The sequence below is a fragment of the Chrysemys picta genome, chromosome 18 (assembly GCF_011386835.1).
Source record: "Chrysemys picta bellii isolate R12L10 chromosome 18, ASM1138683v2, whole genome shotgun sequence".
Lineage (NCBI taxonomy): Eukaryota > Metazoa > Chordata > Testudines > Emydidae > Chrysemys > Chrysemys picta.
Genome location: NC_088808.1, coordinates 13,804,731 through 13,822,951, shown reverse-complemented (window position 1 = coordinate 13,822,951; position 18,221 = coordinate 13,804,731). Strand labels below are relative to the sequence as shown.

Genomic DNA, 18,221 nt, shown 5'->3' with positions numbered 1-18,221 from the left:
ACGTGACTCATCCGCGTGGGCCGTTGGGAAGGGGTCTGAGAGGCGGGGCCTTGGGCGCTCCTTCGTCCAATAATAATCCGCGGAGAGCGGAAGTGGTGGTGGAAAATGGCGGGTGGTGCTAAGCGGCCGCGGGGCCTGCAGGTGGGTCATGGCGGTGGGGGGAGGGGTGTGCCTCAGCGCGGGTCCGCTCTCCGGGGGCCCCTGAGGCCTGCCCGCTGCGCGCTCTCCCGCGTCCTCTGCAGCCCCACGTGCTGGGCTGTCTCCCCGGGCGGGGGCTTCTTGGGGGCTTGGGCCGGAGTGACACGGGGGTGGGATCTGAATCGGGCCCAGGTTGGCCGTTCCCGGCTGAAGGCCGGACAGGGGCTGTGCTGGGGTTACGGTGCCTGCTGCTCTGGGCGCAGACACGTGTCAGAGCCACCCTCCCAACTGGGGGTGTGTCTACACTGCAGTGTCAACCTCCGGCTCAGCAGCCCACCCCCTGCCTTGCTGCTGTTCGCACACAAATCTGTCTGACTCGGGTCAGCAAGCTCCCAGGTCTTAAGCCCTGCTAGGGAGCTGAGTCCAGGTCCCAGTGAGACCTGGTCCAAGCCCTGTCATTTGGTAGTGTGGATGCACCTCAAGCGACAGACCTGGGTCAGAAGGTCTGTATAGTGCAGTATGGATGCCTTAGCATGGTTATCAGACCTGGGTCCAGCAATTGTAAACCCAGATTTACAATGCAGTTAGGGTGCTCAAAGCGAGGGCTTGGAAACCCCAGAAGCACAGGTCCCACGTGCCTGGGTTTACAGTGTAATGTAGACATGCCCTAGAAGGGCCAGAAATGAAAGTGTTGACCCATCTATACTGCTTTGTTTGTTGCGGAGGGAGGAAGGGGGTGTAAGTGTAGTTATTCTGTACAAACCCTTGGATTCGATGCAATACACCATTTTGAAACAGGTATGTTTACTTGCCCTGTTTTGCACTAGTACAGTATACCTACCTTAAGTTTTACGCTGATGTAGCTACATCGTGAAAATGGGTGCAAATTTCACTAGTGTAAAGGAGCCCTTGAATGCTAGAGTCCACAACTTAACTGGAGTAAAGGCCACAATCCTGCTTCTCCAGTATCAGGGGGTAGGGATCTCTGATTCTAGAGGCACCGTCGCTTCCTTAACCCGTCTCTCCCAATGCCTTGCTTGTTGACCGAGCTCTACCTCTGGATGAATTTTTATTGTACTGATAACTTTTGTGATCCTTGTTAGCCAGTTGATAGCAGTAAACTATTTACATTCCTCTTTTTTAGGAGAAAGAGAAAAAGGTTGACTGGCGTAAATGGAAACAAGAAAGTAAGGAGACACTTTTTCTACATATTATGTGTATAATTTCCAGTGCTTTTAGAAATAAACCTTCAAACATCCATCAAATAGCTTGACTAGCTGGAGGACAGGCTCTTAATGAAATCTAGAGCCCTTTTACTTGTGGGTCGTTGATTCAAAGCCAAACTAGGCTGACTCACGATCAAGAAGTTGCCATCCGAGGACTGGTGTGTTGGCATATGTGAAGTGATAAGCATGCCCAATTTCTACTGGATGTGTCTTCATGTTACAAAAAACTAGCCCTGATTAGCATTTTTGTTCGTCTCAGGAAAGAAGAGACAGTTCTTTCTGCCTTACTATTGATAATGTGGCAATCAGGTGTACAACCTGGATATCATATTTGATTCCCGTTTTCTTCCCCTGTCTCTCTTTGTCCCCATGCTGTCACCAGATCCTGTCTAGCTGCCCTAACCATAGTAGGTTTTTGAATGTATTTGAATTCTGGTGATAAACCATTACATTATTGTGTCTCTTCTTATTTAAACCAGATGGTTATTCTCCATTTCAGAAAAAGAAGAGAAGAAAAAATGGAAGGAAATAAAGCTATTGAGAAAACTGGAAAAGAAAAGAATGCAGGAGCTGATGGAAAAACAAAAAGAAGAAGAAAAGGCAAAGGAAGACAAAGGTAACAGCCTTGAGTTGATGGGAAGGGCTGTGTGTGAGGGCCAGAAGAATCTAATGTGTGAGGGGCAGATTTTAGTTGCTTGAGATGCATCTCACCTGTATAGGCAGAAAAGGATATCTTACCAGTTCTATGAAAGTTAAGTGATATAATCACATACTAGTTCAAATACATAGGTAGACACTAATTCAGTACAGTCAGTGGTGTATGTGAGACCACTCAATAGACAACCTGCTGTCTTAAGATATCTCCTAAGCGTCCTCAAGTGTACAGAGTGCAATTGTGCTCCGCCTCTAAGAAGTGGCCACTAAAGAGAGCAGCAAAAGTGTGTTGCTAAACGTAGGTTTCAATGTACTCAGTTGCAATATCCCATAATCCCTCCTTATTGTAGCCTCCTTCCATTCTTGTGCCAAAAAGAAGAAGATAAATGTGTATTGGACAATACAAAATGATGAAGCATTTAATACTCATGTAGGAAGAATGCAGCAGTCCGTTTTTTTTTAAACTAGCTAACCTGTTGCACAATCCTCTCTAAAATTCCTGTGCGTCCATTGATCAATTCTCTAGAGTCTAATCAATACTTCAGACTTGTTGCCCTCTCCTGCTCACTTTAAAGCCAGTGGCAAAAGTCAGATTGACTTCTGTGGGAAGAGGAGTGGGGCCCTTACTCTGTAAAAGGCACTACATCGGAGTGCTTTGGAATCTTATCATTTGTAGTGTGGAAGCCTTAGTACGAATTGGGGCCCCTTTGTACCAGGTGCCGTGAAAACACAGGACAGTCCTTGCCCCGAAGAGCTTACAATTAAAATGAAAGAACCAAAAGCTAATGCTGTCCCCACAAATGAGTGGAACTGCCAAGCTCTGGCTCTTCTGTTAGATCCCACTCTTGTTTTCTAGGACGTCATTACACAGTTAGCGTAGCTCTGCCAGGCTCCATCTTGAACAATGCACAGTCTCCAGAGTTGCGGACATACCTTGCTGGGCAAATTGCCAGGGCCTGTGCCATCTTCTGTGTGGATGAGATTGTGGTGTTTGATGACCAAGGAGAAGATTCAAGGTGAGGGTGACACATTGTCTTCCCTGAATAACCTGTCCCTCAATGTTTCCAGTTTCTGTGTATCTTGTCTCAAATGAAGGCCAGCAGGAAACAGAGCTGCAGCTTCTCCTTGTCAGATACTTTGTCTGATGAGATCTCCCTAATTACTTTTTTCCGTGTGTGTGTGGGGGGGGGGCAACCAGGGGCAGCCGTGGCTATTCCCCAAACAGCAGGATTAATGACTGAAATAAAATAATAGGTTGGATGGTTCTAGAAGGTTGTTAATAACCATTTTGCACTGAGCCCACAGAAGTAGCGACCAAAAGCCATCACCTGGTGACTATTCAGTGGCCTGTGAGATGAATTGGTGGTGTGTCCAGTTGCTAGCGGACAGGTGTCCAGATTTCATTTGCTTAAACAATTGGCATCGTTGTTTAGTGTCAGCAAAAAAGCCAAAGGACTAGATGAACAGTTCCGGTCTATGGGAAGGTGGCTCTGGAGACTGACACCTTGGCATCTTTCAGAAGTACTAAATCCATTCAAATTTTGGTTCTATGTGACTACTAGACCATACAGAGTAAGTGACAAGGCATAAGTAGCTCAGCGCCCGGTTTATAGTTAAAATCTGTGATAAAGGTAAAAATGTACAACGTTGAAGCAAATTTGGACGCTCTATGTAAACCGAGAAATAGCTTGGTTCCATAGGACACTTAAGTCCCATAAGAGCAAGTAGGTTTCACGTAAATGCTGAAGTGCGTGGATCTCACCAGCATGCAATGAACACACACTAGATTTATAGGAATCTAAAGAAGAGCTCTGCAAGCTTGAAAGCTTGTCTCTCACCAACAGAAGTTGGTCCAATAAAAGATATTGCCTCACTCTCTTTGTCTCTCTAATATCCTGGGACTGACACAGCTACAGCAAAACTGCATACTGGTTTACAGGAAGAAATTTTGTAGTGCTGAGAAAAGGTGCTGGCTTGACAGCCCTGGAAACTAACAATCTCTGTTTATCCCTCACACAGACTAGGTAGCAGAATGTCATGCTTTTCCACAGTCCCTCCTCCCTAACTCAGAGGGTCCAGCCATAATCATGCTCCATGGACCATCCAGTCATTGGTCTAGAATATTAACAAGGATGTCAGTTCTGGTGGTTGTGTGACCAGCGACCATTCAGTTGGAACTGGTCTGATATAATTTACTACTTTCACAGACCATCTAGCATCTGATAGCTGCTTTATAATGTAAGATCTTTTCTGACCTGGGTCAGACTTGAATTGCCAACAAGGGTGAGGGACTCTATATCCTGAACCACTTTTTTAAACTCCTGTTTCTAGTTGTATACGTTTTAATTAAATAGGAATGGGATGCGGCCTCATGTAGATCTACTCACTCTAGGGGCTGTGTAAATGTCTTGGAAGATCACAGACTGCATCCGTTTTCTTTCAGGACTGTGGAAGGGCAGTTTGATGGGATTGGAAAGAAAGGACAGGCCTGCGTGCAGCTGGCTCGGATTCTACAATATTTGGAGTGTCCTCAGTAAGACCAATGTGATAGCTTTGCACACCATGCAGATTGTCTTAGTTTAATGCTGTAGCTCATTAACTTGGCATTATGTAACACCTCTGTCAAAGATTGCAGGAGCGGGTGTTGGGTAGTGGAGGGCCAACATCATTTATATATGTGTTTTTCTCCTGTATTGTGCTATCTGGAGATAGATTCTGTTCTGATTCACTTGTTATGCTCACATCTTGAGTCCACGCACACCATTAGCATACTGAATGAGATCTGCATAGGGGAAAAGGGCTACTGTGCATTACCAGTGTTGGGAGGCAACCATCAGAGCTCCTGCGAGCCAGAGGAGCAGTAACTTCTGTTTAGAATTCAGACCCAAACCCCCAAGAAATAAAAGATCTGAAAGATCCTGCAACTGAAAGAGCTGCAGGAGTGTGTAGGGTGAAAATGATCAGTATTAATCCCCCATTTACATTCTGTAGGAGCCTTAGCCTTCCGGGGTATGTGGTACCACAGGGCTGATTTCCAGATCAAAGCTGGAAATCTGAAATTAAAATGAAGCCTGAAAGAAGCTTGTTACAATTTTGACACTTGAATCTCTCTGAACAGATACCTGAGAAAATCATTTTTCCCGAAACATCAGGATCTGCAGTTTGCAGGTAAGGATGTGATTACATCCCCTTGACACCTCGTTCCCATCCCTAAGGCACAGGCCTTCCCTTCTCCCCCTCCCCCAGGGTGAAGTAAATAGACATGGGGCTCCCACCACTCTACATACGGCAGCCCGCTCACCATTCCAGTTTGTGTGGTCCTGGCCTTAGTGTCCTTATGGTCTGTAAGGAGTGGCAGTTGCTAAGGCTTTTCCTTGTCCGAGAGAGCATGCTTGTGTTCCTCCTCATAACTGGGATGCTTCTCTGCCTGTGCGCACATGTGGACCATTTCATGGGTTTTTCATCGGTGTGGGGAGGGAGTGATGAGCGTGGGGGCAGGGACTGGAGAAGCAGGATGAATCCCTTTATAATCTACCTCCAGGTGCAATCTGTCCTTCAATATATCTCTCCCCCTCCCCCACTTTTCTCTACTGTTTCAGGGCTCCTGAACCCATTGGACAGCCCTCATCACGTGCGGATAGATGAGGAATCAGAATACCGGGAAGGAGTGGTGTTAGCCAGGCCCACCAAGCCAGGCAAAGGCTCCTTTGTTAACTGTGGGATGAGGAAGGTACAGCCTGTCTGCCCATGAGATACCCAGAGTAAACTCCTTCCACTTATCAGTCACTCCTTTCACGGTCAAGTACAATTAAACTAGGATGGCAATAAGCTACCAGTGAGTTTCTTGAAGGGCCATGTCCCACCATGGAATGGGACACAGTTTCTAGCAACACATGCTTCCTGAGGCCCACTTTTATTTAATTCAGTCTCCCCTCGCTGATCAGGGTTTCTGTGTTAATGTTGATAGCACCCTCTGCTGGGGCCTGGTAGAGGTGTCAGTGCCTCTTAGGGTCCTGCAGTAGGGCAAAATCCTCCAATTACCATTTGCCTGAATTAACAACGATTGTTCTGTTATCCAGCACATTGAACTGGAAATGCATCATCCACTGCAGCTGTTCTAAGCCAACCAAGTGTCTTGAAGGGCTGTACATTTTATAGAGTCCATTTCCCACTATACAGAGTGTGGAGTCTGACTGCTCAGTGGTGGAACTTGTAGTCTTGGCTGAGAGTGTAGTTTGCGTTCCCAAAAGTGATATTTTTTTTTGCTTGTCAGCCGTAGCTTTCCTGTGGGTGGGTGTCCTTGCATCTAAAACCCTTTGTGTTGGTGGTCTATTGTTGTAGGAGGTACAGATAGACAGACAGCTAGAGTCTGGTCTTCGAGTCACTGTTCAACTGGACAAGCAGCAGAATCCAGGTAATCCATTGCCATCCTGCCTCTGGACAGGCTAGACGGGTAATATTACCAATGTGATCTGTAGTATAGCCTTAGTCCTGCAGAAGTTAGTCTTTGCACTGAACTCCCTCAGCCTTTGGGCAATGCCATGTGGCAGACATGTCTTTAAACATGTTCAGAAATCCTCATACCCAGTTATAGTGAATAACTAGCCCCATGCCCCTCAGTTTGAGCATTAGTTACTCATTTATTCTATCTTAATGTTTGTGCTGTTTAGAGCTCAACTATGTTTTGAGCTTCATCAATGTATAGACCGTGCTGAATAGACTAAACTCTTAGAGGCTTTTCTTAATAAATTTAAGGGGTAGAGCTTGTTTTTGCCCTAGGGAAGAGCGTTGGGAACACGGCACAGGGGGTTGCTGGTTGATTTCCAGCAGTGGCTGGAGAACTGCAGTTTGCTATGCTAACCCACTGGCTTTGTTTTCAGACAGTAAAATACAGAAAGGCACTGTAGTGTCCTCAAACCATCCACGGAGTGTGTCTGGCCTGTACTGGGGTTACAATGTCCGCTTAGCCTCCTGCCTGAGTAAGTATTTACACTGCATTCGGTCACCTACCTGCTGGGGCCAGGGCAGCAGTAGCCAGATCCACTTTTACTGAGTTCTCTGTAGACATTTGCATTCACTTCTACACAGATTCTAGTTGTACTGGCTGCAAACCTGCAGCACAAGCCAGATGCTTGTTTCTTTAACATCCTCTTCCTATTTCTTGGGGCCCATGTGCTGCCATTGATGATTTAATGGGTATTTTCCATCTCTAGTTTCCTTGACCCTATATAGCTTCTGGTGGTGGAGGAAAGGTGGTATGGTAATGAGCCTGTACTCACCTTTTTACTCTCTGCCCCCTGGATTTAGTAACTTCACTTATCATTGATACAGAAGATGGGGAATGATCCAATATCTGAACATTGATAGTTTCCCTTCCCAACAGGAAAATTCTAATAGCGATCATAGTAATGCAGGCAAGAGATAATGCTCTGCACCTATGCTGGCTATCTACCTGTTTCCATCCTTAAGCACCAACAGCTCAGGTATCACAGCTTCCTAAAAGCCCTAGTAATTCTTCTGCTTTCCCTCACTAATCAGTGGGACCTTCCTGGGCAGACCAGGTTCCAAAACTTACAAGATCCCTGTAGAGCCCCTTCAGAAGTAGGAGATTTGAATACTAGAGGTACCATCCTACTGTATGTAACCACTGAGTGTGAGCTAGATCCAAACACCCCCTTAGCCCTTGAATGATTCCTGACAGACATTCCAGCCTGGGACTGGTTCAACATTTGGTGTAAGAGCCAGTATTTTTCAGGAAAGCTATTAAGATTGAAAGAAGAACTATGGTGCCATTCTGCTGATGGAATTTGGAGGAATCTTGGTGAGAAAGATGAGTGATTTGTACACTAATAGTACAACTAGTGAATGCCACTAAAATGTAGGAGGCAGTAGAAGCAATTCTTAGTTACTAACCTTTAGGTGTATAAAGTATGAAATGCTTAAAACTACTGTATTTAGAACCCTCTAAAGCAGGGGATGCCACCATCTACTTTCCTTTTATGCTTGTTTCTCAGGTGCTGTTTTTGCCGAATGCCCTTTTAAAGAAGGCTATGATCTCTCTGTTGGGACCTCTGAGCGAGGGACCTGTGTGGACCAAGCAACTCTCCCCTCCTTCAGGTAACTGGACTGGTTCCTTGCTGTTCATCCCATCCCTTCGCTGGCAAACCAGCCCCAGAAGCAAAATGCCTGTGATAGAACAACCAGTGCATTTGAGAGAACTGCAGTAGCCAGTGCTGCAGTGTGAATATTCTCCCTGACAAAGCTTCCCTCTGCAGCAGTAGGGTTTGTATCCCCAGATGCAAGCATGCAACTCCCATTCACTTTGGTGGGATTTGCACCACCATGCTCTTTTCTGAGGCTTGATCTACACAACAGACGTATGTCTATATAACTGCATCGCTCAGGAATGGGTTTTCCACATCCCTGAGCGATGTCATTATACCAACCAAACTCCTGGTGTAGATAGTGCTATGTTGATGGAACTACTGCCTCTTGCAGAGGTGGATTAACTATGCCAACAGGAGAAGCTCTCCCATTGGGGTAGGTAGCATCTTTGCTAAGAACTACAGCTGTGGTACTGCAGGGCTGTATGTGTAGATAAGACCTGATTTACCTGCTGATATTCTTTCCATACACGTGTTCCCCATATACCAGGCCAAAACTAAGCCCTGAGCATTTCCATGGGTTGGATCTTCTGATCAAATTTGTCCCAGCAGGAGTACCCAGTCATTAACGTAGCTCACTGGATGTTGTCATTGTGGGGTACAGTTCAGGATATTTTTGCAGCTGCTTGGCTGGCCGTTGGGGGCAGGGGCAGCTTTAGTTCCAAGGCCATCTGTTCCCTTTTTCTCTGGTTATATAGCCAAGTAGTGTTTTGTTCAGTGTATTGGGAGAACTAGATATGGTATGTTCTGAACTTACTCTACAGCACATACAAAGAGCCAGAACCATCACTTGTGCTGGCCTTCAGCAAATTGCATACAGGTGTTAAAGGCTCTATTAACTAGCCTGCTCTGGGTGACCTTGGTCAAATCACTTCATCTCTGTGCCTCCATTTCCCCATCTGTAAAATGAGGATGGCTGACCTTTTTTATAAAGTGCTTTGAGGTCTACTGATGACAAATGCTATATAAGAGCTAAGTAGTGTTGTTAAAGATTGCAGGGGCAACACTGTAGTTTCTTCTGACCTGGTACTGGTGGTAGGATCCAGTATTCTCCTGTCCTATAAACCTGGGTGTGTGTGTCTGCTCTCTTCCAGCCATATCCTAATAGTATTTGGAGGTCTCCAAGGCCTGGAGGCTGGTGTGGATGGTGACCCAAACCTGGAGAGCACTGACCCAAGTGTCTTGTTTGACCTTTACCTGAATACATGTCCCAGCCAGGGCAGCCGCACCATCAGGACAGAGGTATGTCACAGGAATAATAGCATGCTGCGTGGCAGCATCTTCCTCCTAAGGATCAATCCCCTACTAGTAGCTTCCTTCCTTAGAGGAAAACATGTCTCAGCTAGCTGTGAACTAAGGGGTTTGGTAGTGCCCTCCTAGCTCCAATTATACAAGTGGTCTTTCTAAAATACATACTCTTTTTATAACAGATCTTCAGGTGCAGCGTTTGAACTGGGAGATAAACTTATTATTAGTTGTGGTAGTGAGACATATAGGAGTCTACTGTGATACGTGCTGTACAAATCCCCAACAAAAAATGATTCCAAGCCCAAAGAGCTTATAAACTACCCTTTAGCAATGAAGTTCGTTGTAGAGTCTAAAGGTTTCACTAGTGAATCTGGCTGGGCTAGTGTATTTTTGCACCCATTTGCAGGCATATCTGCTATAGGTACAAGCACATGAATCCCACTACTACCCTTCTGCAAACAATCATTAAACTGGTTTGTATTAAGTGATGTGGGCTGAAGTGCCACCCTTTGAACAGTGGATCTGACCCTACTTTCTGTTGGTTCCAGGAAGCAGTACTGATATCTCTGTCTGCACTGAGACCCCGCATTGATGAGGCTGTGAGGAAAGCCCTTGGTAGCTGAAGGGGAAAAAAACACTGATCTACAGAACTGAACCTACCTTCTCTCTTGTTTTCATCTGCACCAGCACTCTTCCTTGTCTGCAGATGGCTCATTCCAAGTTATGCTAACCCTAAACCTAGGAAGAGCTGCTGGGGGTGATGGTTAAATCCCCAGGGCAGCCTGCTACACTCCAGCCTCTTTGAGAGTGATCAAGAAAAGTACAGTACCATTACCAAAATGGCTACAGCTTTTTAATAGACTCAAACCTGAGACTGAGATTAAGCACTGCGAGTCTACACTGGTTGGGGAGCATACTCCCTAGACCAAACTGTTTGTAAATGGAGCTGGCTGCTGCCTCACATCAGCATGGGAAGCCTGTCAGTGGATCACACAGCACCAAGAGAGGTGTTGAAAAAAATAAAACAGAACTCTCATATTTAGTGCACTGGAGTTTTTAAAAGTGGGGGCAGTGTCATTGGGGGTTGAGGCAAAGAATTAGGGACCTGATCTGCAAAGGCATTGAATACCTGCTGAAAGCCACTAGGAGATGTTTTCTCAGCACCACTAAAGAGCATGGTCTAAGTGGCTAATGAGCATTTGTGGCCTTTCAAGAGTAATGTTAAGGTAGTGCTTCTGGACACTGGGGCAGCTTCAAGATATTATATGCAAGTTAACTGATACTTAACTTCTGTGGCTAGGAGGAGCCCTGTTTTCAAGTCACTCTGCCTGCCTGAAGAGCAGCTCTCTTGCTGCAAGGCTGAACAGTAACATGACCATTTAAACTGACATACAGCAATAGGTACCCACTAACAAAGGTGAGTGTAAATTTCTGGAGATCCAGCCACTGCAAAGAGTGCCTGGGACTTTCCTCCATCTAGTGGACATGAGTGTCACAACTAACCCCATGGTGTACTCCATTTAGACCTCATATTGATGTAAAGTTTTAGCACGGGTGAAAGATTAACTCTTTCTTACATGCAACAACGGTGCTGTTGGGCCAGCTACAGTAGGTATGCAACCCATTACACGGTAGTGTAAATGCTCCTTCATTTCTCTTCTGTAGAGGGAGGGTCTAGCTTCCTTATGTAAATACTTAGAGTTAAGCCTAATCGTTTTGGCAGGAGTCTGTTGCTATTACAGTGTTAACTTGCTTACAGGAAGTGTAGTGTCCTTTAGGATCATGGGCCTTATAAGCCACCACACCAGCCACCAAGGATGGAACTTCTTCACTGATGTCCTCACTCTTAAGACAGCATTGAGCTTTCCTGAGCGCAGTTGGCTCCATACCTGAAATTATGAACCTTAAAACCCACTTACATTAAAGGACAAGCAGAGTCCATTAAGTCAAAGCTAAAACAAGGAGGACCAGAGAAATAGTTGGAAGAGTCCAGTCGACCATCAGGGTACTGGCTGTTAGTAAGAAACTACTAATTTTTTCACTGAAAATCCAAAATATGGATTAGTGAAACTGGCACACAATGCATTGTTCCACAGGGATAACAGTAAAGAGTCACCCTCAAAATTAAGTTAATCCTGAGAACCAAGTGGCTTCCCTGTGCCTCATACTCTGAAAGCATATAGCTCAGTAAGAGCATTTCCTTTGGTGTCCTCTTAACTGAGTCAAGGGGGCTTTGTGGGCAGCATCTAGAGATACACCCATTGAGCCAAGCATAGAAGTAGGTGGGGAAAGCACTTTTAAATACTGCGCTGACTTTTTATTAAGTTCCAGGAGCCATTTTTAGGACCAAACGTTCAAGGGTACATAATCTTTGGTATTTGCCTCCTCAGGAAACAGATAACCCTATTAATTAATTGCAGGCCCATGAAAAGCTCCTAGATCATTATAAAAAAAAAAAAAAAAAGCCAGGGAGGCGGGGAGAGAATAAATTTGAGCCCATACATACCCCTGATAAATAACCGTAGTAACTTAAGTCCCTTCCACTGGATACCTTCACCCCCATAGTGTGTTCTGTCATCAATCCCCTGGGTGAGTTCAGCTGTTGCGTCCAGCAGTGATGGCTTGTAAACGATTTGTTCTTTTCAAGATGTTAGGAACAAACAGCAGCCCCGATGCCCGCTCGATGCTCTCAATAGGAACCAGGAAACGTTCAAGTGGGATTGTCTCCTCCACCGGGCTGTTGGGCATCACATAGGAACGCAGCTCAATCTCTCCATTGAGCTTCTCTAGGATGAGCACTTTGAAGAAATGCGTGGGGACCGCTACATTGTTCTTGCCAATCACCTGGTACTTGATGTACATCTTCCCATCTGCCTCCATCCTACACAAAGAACAAGACTGTTACTGCTGCCTCTTACTTAGTACTCGTGCACAAATCCCTCAGGGCACAGATTGTGTCTTCCATTGCTTTAGATTAATATATACATAACTAAGATCAGAAGGAGCTCTTATGATCATTGAGTCTGACCTTTTGCATAATGCAGGACTAGAATTTCACCCAGTGTTTCCTGTATAAAACTTGTCTTTTAGAAAGACATCAGTTCTTGATTTAAAGTTGTCAAATGCTGTAGCAGGGTCTAGACCCCCACCTAATCTGGGAGACCCTTTACACAGTGAAACAGGAATGAATATGCTGCAGAACATGTTCCACTCCCCATCACCATATCTAATTTGGTCCTTGTTTAACTGAGTCTGTTCAAGTGATTGCCACTAAACATGGTTCATTGCAGCCAAAGATTATACCTTTATTTGGAAAATCTGACTATGCAAGAGGCTAGATTAGCCCTTTATTGCAGCCTGTGGCTAATGCACTTGTGGCACTATTAGTACCAGATCTGACAAGATAACCAGACTGTAAAAGTGACTGAAATATAGCGTAAGATGACTAAGCGACTGTCATTCTCCCAAACTAAGTGCAGAAAGAAAGCACTGAAGGAACACAAATTATTTCCCTTTTAATTCTACCCAGGTAATCTGATAGTGTCCCTTCAGGGGTTTATTCAATTGAAAAATGTATAAACTAATCCCAAGCATAACAAACTAGCCCACAAAATCCCTACATGCATACATGGAAACTGTGGGAGTGTTTAAAAAAGTATCCACTCTATTGCTATTTCTGACCTTTATCCTGAGAGCATGACAAGACAAGTCACATTCTTAGCCCATCTTAATTTCCTTGTATGATGCGTGTTTTAAGATCCGTTTCAATCCAGTTCTGGTATTTACCTGGGTAAGAAGAGTGGGCCAGTGCAGACATATACATTCTTGTTGTACTTTGTTAAACTCCTGCAGTATTTCTCCAGGTTATTCCAGGCTTTCTGGTTCAAATGAGGAACCTAGAAACAAAACAAACACAATACAGCCAGGAAAAGGTCAAGAATGTAAATCAGTTTGAGCTCTGTTCTCTCTTCCCATGCACCCCTATATGTCCTAAACTTTTTCCAGCTTGAGTTAATAATAAAAATAATAAGTGCTATAGAAGAGAGAGATATCAGTAGATCTCACAGCACTTTATAAAGGTGTTCACTATAATCACCCCCATTTTACAGACAGGGAAACTGAGGCAGGGATCAGTGAAGTAACTTGCCACAGTCAGCCATTAGGCCAGTGGCAGAACCAGGAATAGGATCCAGAGTGCTGAGAGCAGGGTGAGGAGCTGAGAATCTATTTAGCTTAAAGAGAAGGTGCAGGGATGACTTGATCACAGTCTATAATTACCTACAGGGGGAACAAATATTGGGAATGAGCTCTTCAATCTACCAGACAAAAGGTATAACAAGATGCAATGGCTGGAAGTTGAAGGTAGAAAAATTCAGACTGGCTTGCATCTGTAGAGGAGGTCAGACTCAATCGTAGTGGTCCCAACTGGCCTTGGGCTCTATTTACTAAGCCACACTGTTTATAGGGTAGTTTAAAAAACATCAGATAAAAGTTTTAATCATCTTCAGCATGACTGTTTGGGAAGCATAAACCTGAGTTATCTCACAGAAATGCTTTGTATATCTGAAGTCACTTTGGTTTAATCTTTGGCCAGAGACAAAGTTTCAGGCTGCTGGGAACACCTATTTATCTTATTTATTTCAATGTGATTACTCATGAGTAAAGCTATGCACACATGGGAGTGTTGGCAGGATCAGGGCCTTAGTTTGGTAGGAAATACATGTGGCCCTTGAGTTAATTTAGATGATCCTCTCTATTTACAGAGGCAAGTTTATCCAGCAGTTCTCAGTCCTGGTACTGGCCGGGGGGCTCAGGAGAACCATTCCCCACTCTGACACAGACTTCCTGTGTAACTTTGTGCACGTCAGTAGTCTCTATGTGCCTCAGTTCCCCATCTGTAAAAAGGGAAGCATATTATTCCCAATCTCAGGAATGTTAAGACAACAAATACATTAAAGATTCTGAAGCACTCAGGGCTTCTCTACACAGAACTATACCAGTACAACTTCCCATGTGGACGCTCCTATTCCAGAATAAATGTACTGGTATAACTCCCCCTGGGGACAACTAGCAATATGACTGCTGTACCAGTATAGTTCTGCTGGCATGTCTAGGTGGGTAAATTTACCATTAGTAACTGTTGATGGTGGCCATCTAGGTACCAACATAGAGTTAAATTTGGATTGTGAGATGGTTAGTTAATTCCAGTCCCTAAACAAGTATTAGCCAATTAATTTGAGGTAACTTCCTTCACTGTAAACTATTTAACTAGAAAGATAGAGAGGTTTGACCAGTCAAAATGGGGAAGACAAGATTTCGATCAGTTACAAGAAACCCTTAGCCAGATCACTAAAGATGTGGCAGCAGGTACTATACTGCAGGAAGATCCAGTCTCCTATAATGCTTGTGGTTCCATTCTCTTCAACAGAATATTGACAGAGAACTGGTCAAAGGAAAGAGATTAAACTATGAGGGGAAAAATAGAAGTTAGAGCAAGATGTAGACCAGGGGTAGGCAACCTATGGCCCGCGTGCCAAAGGCGGCATGTGAGCTGAATTTCAGTGGCACTCACACTGCCTGGGTCCTGGCGGCTCTGCATTTTAATTTAATTTTAAATGAAGCTTCTTAAACATTTTAAAAACCTTATTTATTTTACATACAACAATAGTTTAGTTATATATTATAGACTTATAGAAAGAGACCTTCTGAAAACATTAAAATATATTACTAGCACGTGAAACCTTAAATTAGAGTGAATAAATGAAGACTCGGCACACCACTTCTGAAAGGTTGCCGACCCCTGATGTAGACAGTTTATGGGTAGAAATAGATCAAGTGGCTGAGGCCTTCAGAGGGACAAACAATAGGGTGGATAGGAAAATTGCAGAATGTAGAAGGGTTGAGGACAAGAACCATGAGTTGTCAGGAGTACTCTTAAGTGGAGGTTAAAAAGACCCCTGCAGCTCCTGGAGTCCTCAGATAGAGAGAACCCTTCCCAGGGAAGGGCACACCATACCTGAAGGCCCAGAAGGAAAATAATTGTTTGAGGAAGCTAAATATTGATCGATTTGATTCCTATACGCAGGGAGCTCAAAATTCATGAGCATATTACTATGGTCAAAACTTCTCTAGCAAATTTTGAAGGTGTTTCAGAAAATGATAAAATTAGTTGTTGTTTTTTTAAAAGAGGACATTAACCACAAACCCCATCCCTAGACAGCAGCCAGAACTTTGAAAAACCATGCCTTGGGCTAATCAACTACTATGCATAGATACAAAAAAAAAGCTTGTAAACCAAAGGGCAGGGTGTAAGGATGACACCAACAGGTCTTTCTATGGAGAAATGAGGTGGGTTTGCTTCAGTGCTAGTGGTGTTGTAAATCCAGACCAGTACCCTCATATGAAGCAGCTATATCTGGAAAAGATACCAACCTATGTCAGAGAAAGAACAGAGCTGATTTAGATTCACATAAAACCCCCATGAGCTAAATGTTCACTCTAGTCCAGAAGGCACTAGTAGTGCGTAGAAGAATGGCCCAGCAAGGCAGCATTTATGCCCTGGAGGCTGAAAAAGCTGTGCTAGGGTTGGGAGGTACCCTGTTTCCCCGAAAATAAGACATCCTCCGAAAATAAGGCCTACTTACAGTTTTGCCTCTCGTTGTAATATAAGGCATCCCCCCGATAATAAGACCTCCCCAATAATAAGGCATCCACCGATAATAAGGCATTTTTCATTTCTGAAAAATAAGACATCCCCTGAAAATAAGACCTAGCGCATCTTTGGGAGCAAAAATTAATATAAGACACTGTCTTATTTTCGGGGAAACAGGGTAGAAAGTTAACCTCCAACAAGAAATCACTCTCAAAGAAAGTGGGGACAATAAAACATCAGCCAGTAGGGGGAAAGAAAGGTAGGAATACAGGTGGTAGAACTTGGAAAGTCAGAAGAAACCATCAATAGATGAGGGACCTGATACTAAGCAAATGTTCCAGGCAATGGATGACAAGTTGGAGCAAGTTATGTCCTTGTTTGCTTACCTAACCACAAATAGTGTAACAGGAAGGATGAGAAGATCCTGGGTCTTAGGTGGGCACATGGGGGCCACCATCCCAAGATAGCTGACTAGGGCCCCATAATCAATACTTCAAATTCTTGACTAAGGAAAACAAACACCTCATAGTCCAGAATAAGAAGTCACACTACTGGCAGGAACATTAGCATCGGTCAAATTCTTTGATTTTGATTCTCTACCATCAGTTCAGGGAAAGTTGATCTAGGAGAGCTTATTCCAAAAGGGCCTGCCAGAAGATTGTACTTTAGGATTTAAGTGCAAGATGCTGACATACACTCCTTGATTTAGGAGCAAAAGTAATTCTCAGGAGAGGGAGAATGTTTGAGCAGGTCACTCAAGCAATAGAAAGTGGGAAAGCCTTTAACCCTTGTGAAAAGTACAGCTACATCCAGAATGAACTGCATTGTGTGAGAGTTTGCTGGATGAAATTAGGCTTCAGGGACATGAGTAACACACAGAGTTTGTCACCCATGTTGAGAGTGTGTGTTAGTGGGAGAGGGATTTCTGCTCACACAGTATGGAGCAGTCCCCCCTTCCCTGGAGAGGTGCAGGGCAACTCAGTCTGATGGTGTCCCTCTCCCGCACCTAAGGGGAGGAACCTGATAGTGTTGCCAACTCTCAGATTTCCCCCTGTTTTTCCTTAAAGCCCCAGCTCTTGGAGTCATCTGAGTACATAAGAACCTCAGCTTCCCTTAAAAAAAAAAGTTTCTAGCCATCATGGTTGCAGAAAAAGGCTTGAAAAGCGACCCCCTAAAGCCCCAAAACATGAAGGCAAATAAAAACAACCCAGCACTGAGTGTTTTTAGAAGACCTCAGGATTCCTTCCTAACCCACTCCTGGCTTGGGGGGGTTGTGAACTCAGGGGGGGGCACACCCGGGTCCCCGACGCTGGGGGAGGGGGAGCGCTACCCAGCTGGTGCCAGCCCCCCGGTGAGCGCGGGGGCCCCCTCACGTGCTATGGGACCCGGGGGGTCGGGGTCAGTCCGCCGGGGCGGCGGCTCCTCACCTGGGGCGCCACGTTGCTGAGGTAGAAGGTGTCCTGCATGGCCTTCTGGCTCCACCGGTGGTTGGCGGCGGCCGCCAGGTGGCCCCGGTCGAAGCCGCTGCCCCGGTAGTCGGCGTTGGTGGCCCGGTGATACTCGTGCACCGACTCGTCCTCCTGGAAGTCGCAGGCGGCGCGGTCGGAGGGGCCGCTCAGCGCCGCCCCGCGCAGCTGCTCCAGCACCCAGAGGGCGCTGCGGCTCCGCGGGTCGTAGCACAGCACGTAGGACTCGCGGCTCCGCAGCTGCGGCAGCCCCGGCAGCCCGTACTTGGCCAGCTCGCCGCGGGCCGCGCCCCCGGGCCCCGGCGGGGAGAGGTCGGCGGCCGCCACCACCGGCACCACGGGCAGCCGGCCCAGCAAACCCGCCGCGGGCGGGCCGCCGCCCTGCCGCCTCCCGCCCCCCAGCGCCGCGCCCAGCCCCACCCCCACGGCCAAGGAGGCCCCGGCCACCAGCCACCGGCTGCCCCGGAGACGCTGCATGGCTGCGCCCCGCCGCCGCTGCCTGCCGTGCGGTGACCTTCCCTCGGCCGGGCCCTTAAAGGGGCCGCCGCCAGAGCCGCAGCCGCCGGCTTGAGGGGAGCAGCTGCCCGCACAGCCGGGTGCTAGACTCGGTACCCAGCAGGGCCCCCGCGCGGCTGGGCCCCGGGCAAGGCCCCTGCCCGCTAAGGCCCCGGTG

General features: G+C 46.0%; 2 protein-coding genes across 5 annotated transcripts; one reads left to right on the top strand and one right to left on the bottom strand.

Annotated features, from left to right (window-relative positions):
• The first annotated feature begins 26 nt into the window (after positions 1-26).
• On the top strand, positions 27-10,466 carry SPOUT1 (SPOUT domain containing methyltransferase 1). 4 transcript variants are annotated; one of them, XM_008169277.4, is made up of 12 exons: positions 27-141; positions 1,283-1,325; positions 1,864-1,980; positions 2,875-3,034; positions 4,462-4,551; positions 5,137-5,186; positions 5,618-5,748; positions 6,360-6,432; positions 6,899-6,997; positions 8,033-8,135; positions 9,277-9,424; positions 9,979-10,466. In XM_008169277.4, exons 1-12 carry the CDS (start codon positions 106-108, stop codon positions 10,051-10,053), a joined length of 1,125 nt encoding a protein of 374 aa, XP_008167499.2. In that variant the 5' UTR covers positions 27-105; the 3' UTR covers positions 10,054-10,466. The 4 variants fall into 4 exon arrangements, with proteins under 4 accessions (XP_008167499.2, XP_042710162.2, XP_042710161.2 ...); XM_042854228.2 differs by having other exon boundaries at positions 65-141; positions 1,844-1,980; XM_042854227.2 differs by having other exon boundaries at positions 89-936.
• Positions 10,467-11,722: 1,256 nt separating this feature from the next.
• ENDOG (endonuclease G) lies at positions 11,723-18,164 on the bottom strand. Its single transcript, XM_005293486.5, has 3 exons — positions 17,510-18,164; positions 13,217-13,326; positions 11,723-12,311 (listed from the first exon to the last, which is right to left on the bottom strand). The coding sequence occupies exons 1-3, from the start codon at positions 18,023-18,025 to the stop codon at positions 12,026-12,028; spliced, it is 912 nt and encodes a 303-aa protein (XP_005293543.2). The 5' UTR covers positions 18,026-18,164; the 3' UTR covers positions 11,723-12,025.
• Between the last annotated feature and the right edge of the window lie 57 nt (positions 18,165-18,221).

Bases quoted from the DNA above. Each gene is read 5' to 3' on its own strand.
- SPOUT1 (XM_008169277.4), top strand. From the start codon at position 106: ATGGCGGGTGGTGCTAAGCGGCCGCGGGGCCTGCAG. The intron at 1,326-1,863 runs GTAAGGAGACAC...TCTCCATTTCAG, and splicing joins GCGTAAATGGAAACAAGAAA to AAAAAGAAGAGAAGAAAAAA. The intron at 8,136-9,276 runs GTAACTGGACTG...GCTCTCTTCCAG, and splicing joins GCAACTCTCCCCTCCTTCAG to CCATATCCTAATAGTATTTG.
- ENDOG (XM_005293486.5), bottom strand. From the start codon at position 18,025: ATGCAGCGTCTCCGGGGCAGCCGGTGGCTGGTGGCCGGGGCCTCCTTG. The intron at 13,327-17,509 runs GTGAGGAGCCGC...TTTTGTTTCTAG, and splicing joins TCAGCAACGTGGCGCCCCAG to GTTCCTCATTTGAACCAGAA. The intron at 12,312-13,216 runs GTAAATACCAGA...TTCTTTGTGTAG, and splicing joins GGCCCACTCTTCTTACCCAG to GATGGAGGCAGATGGGAAGA.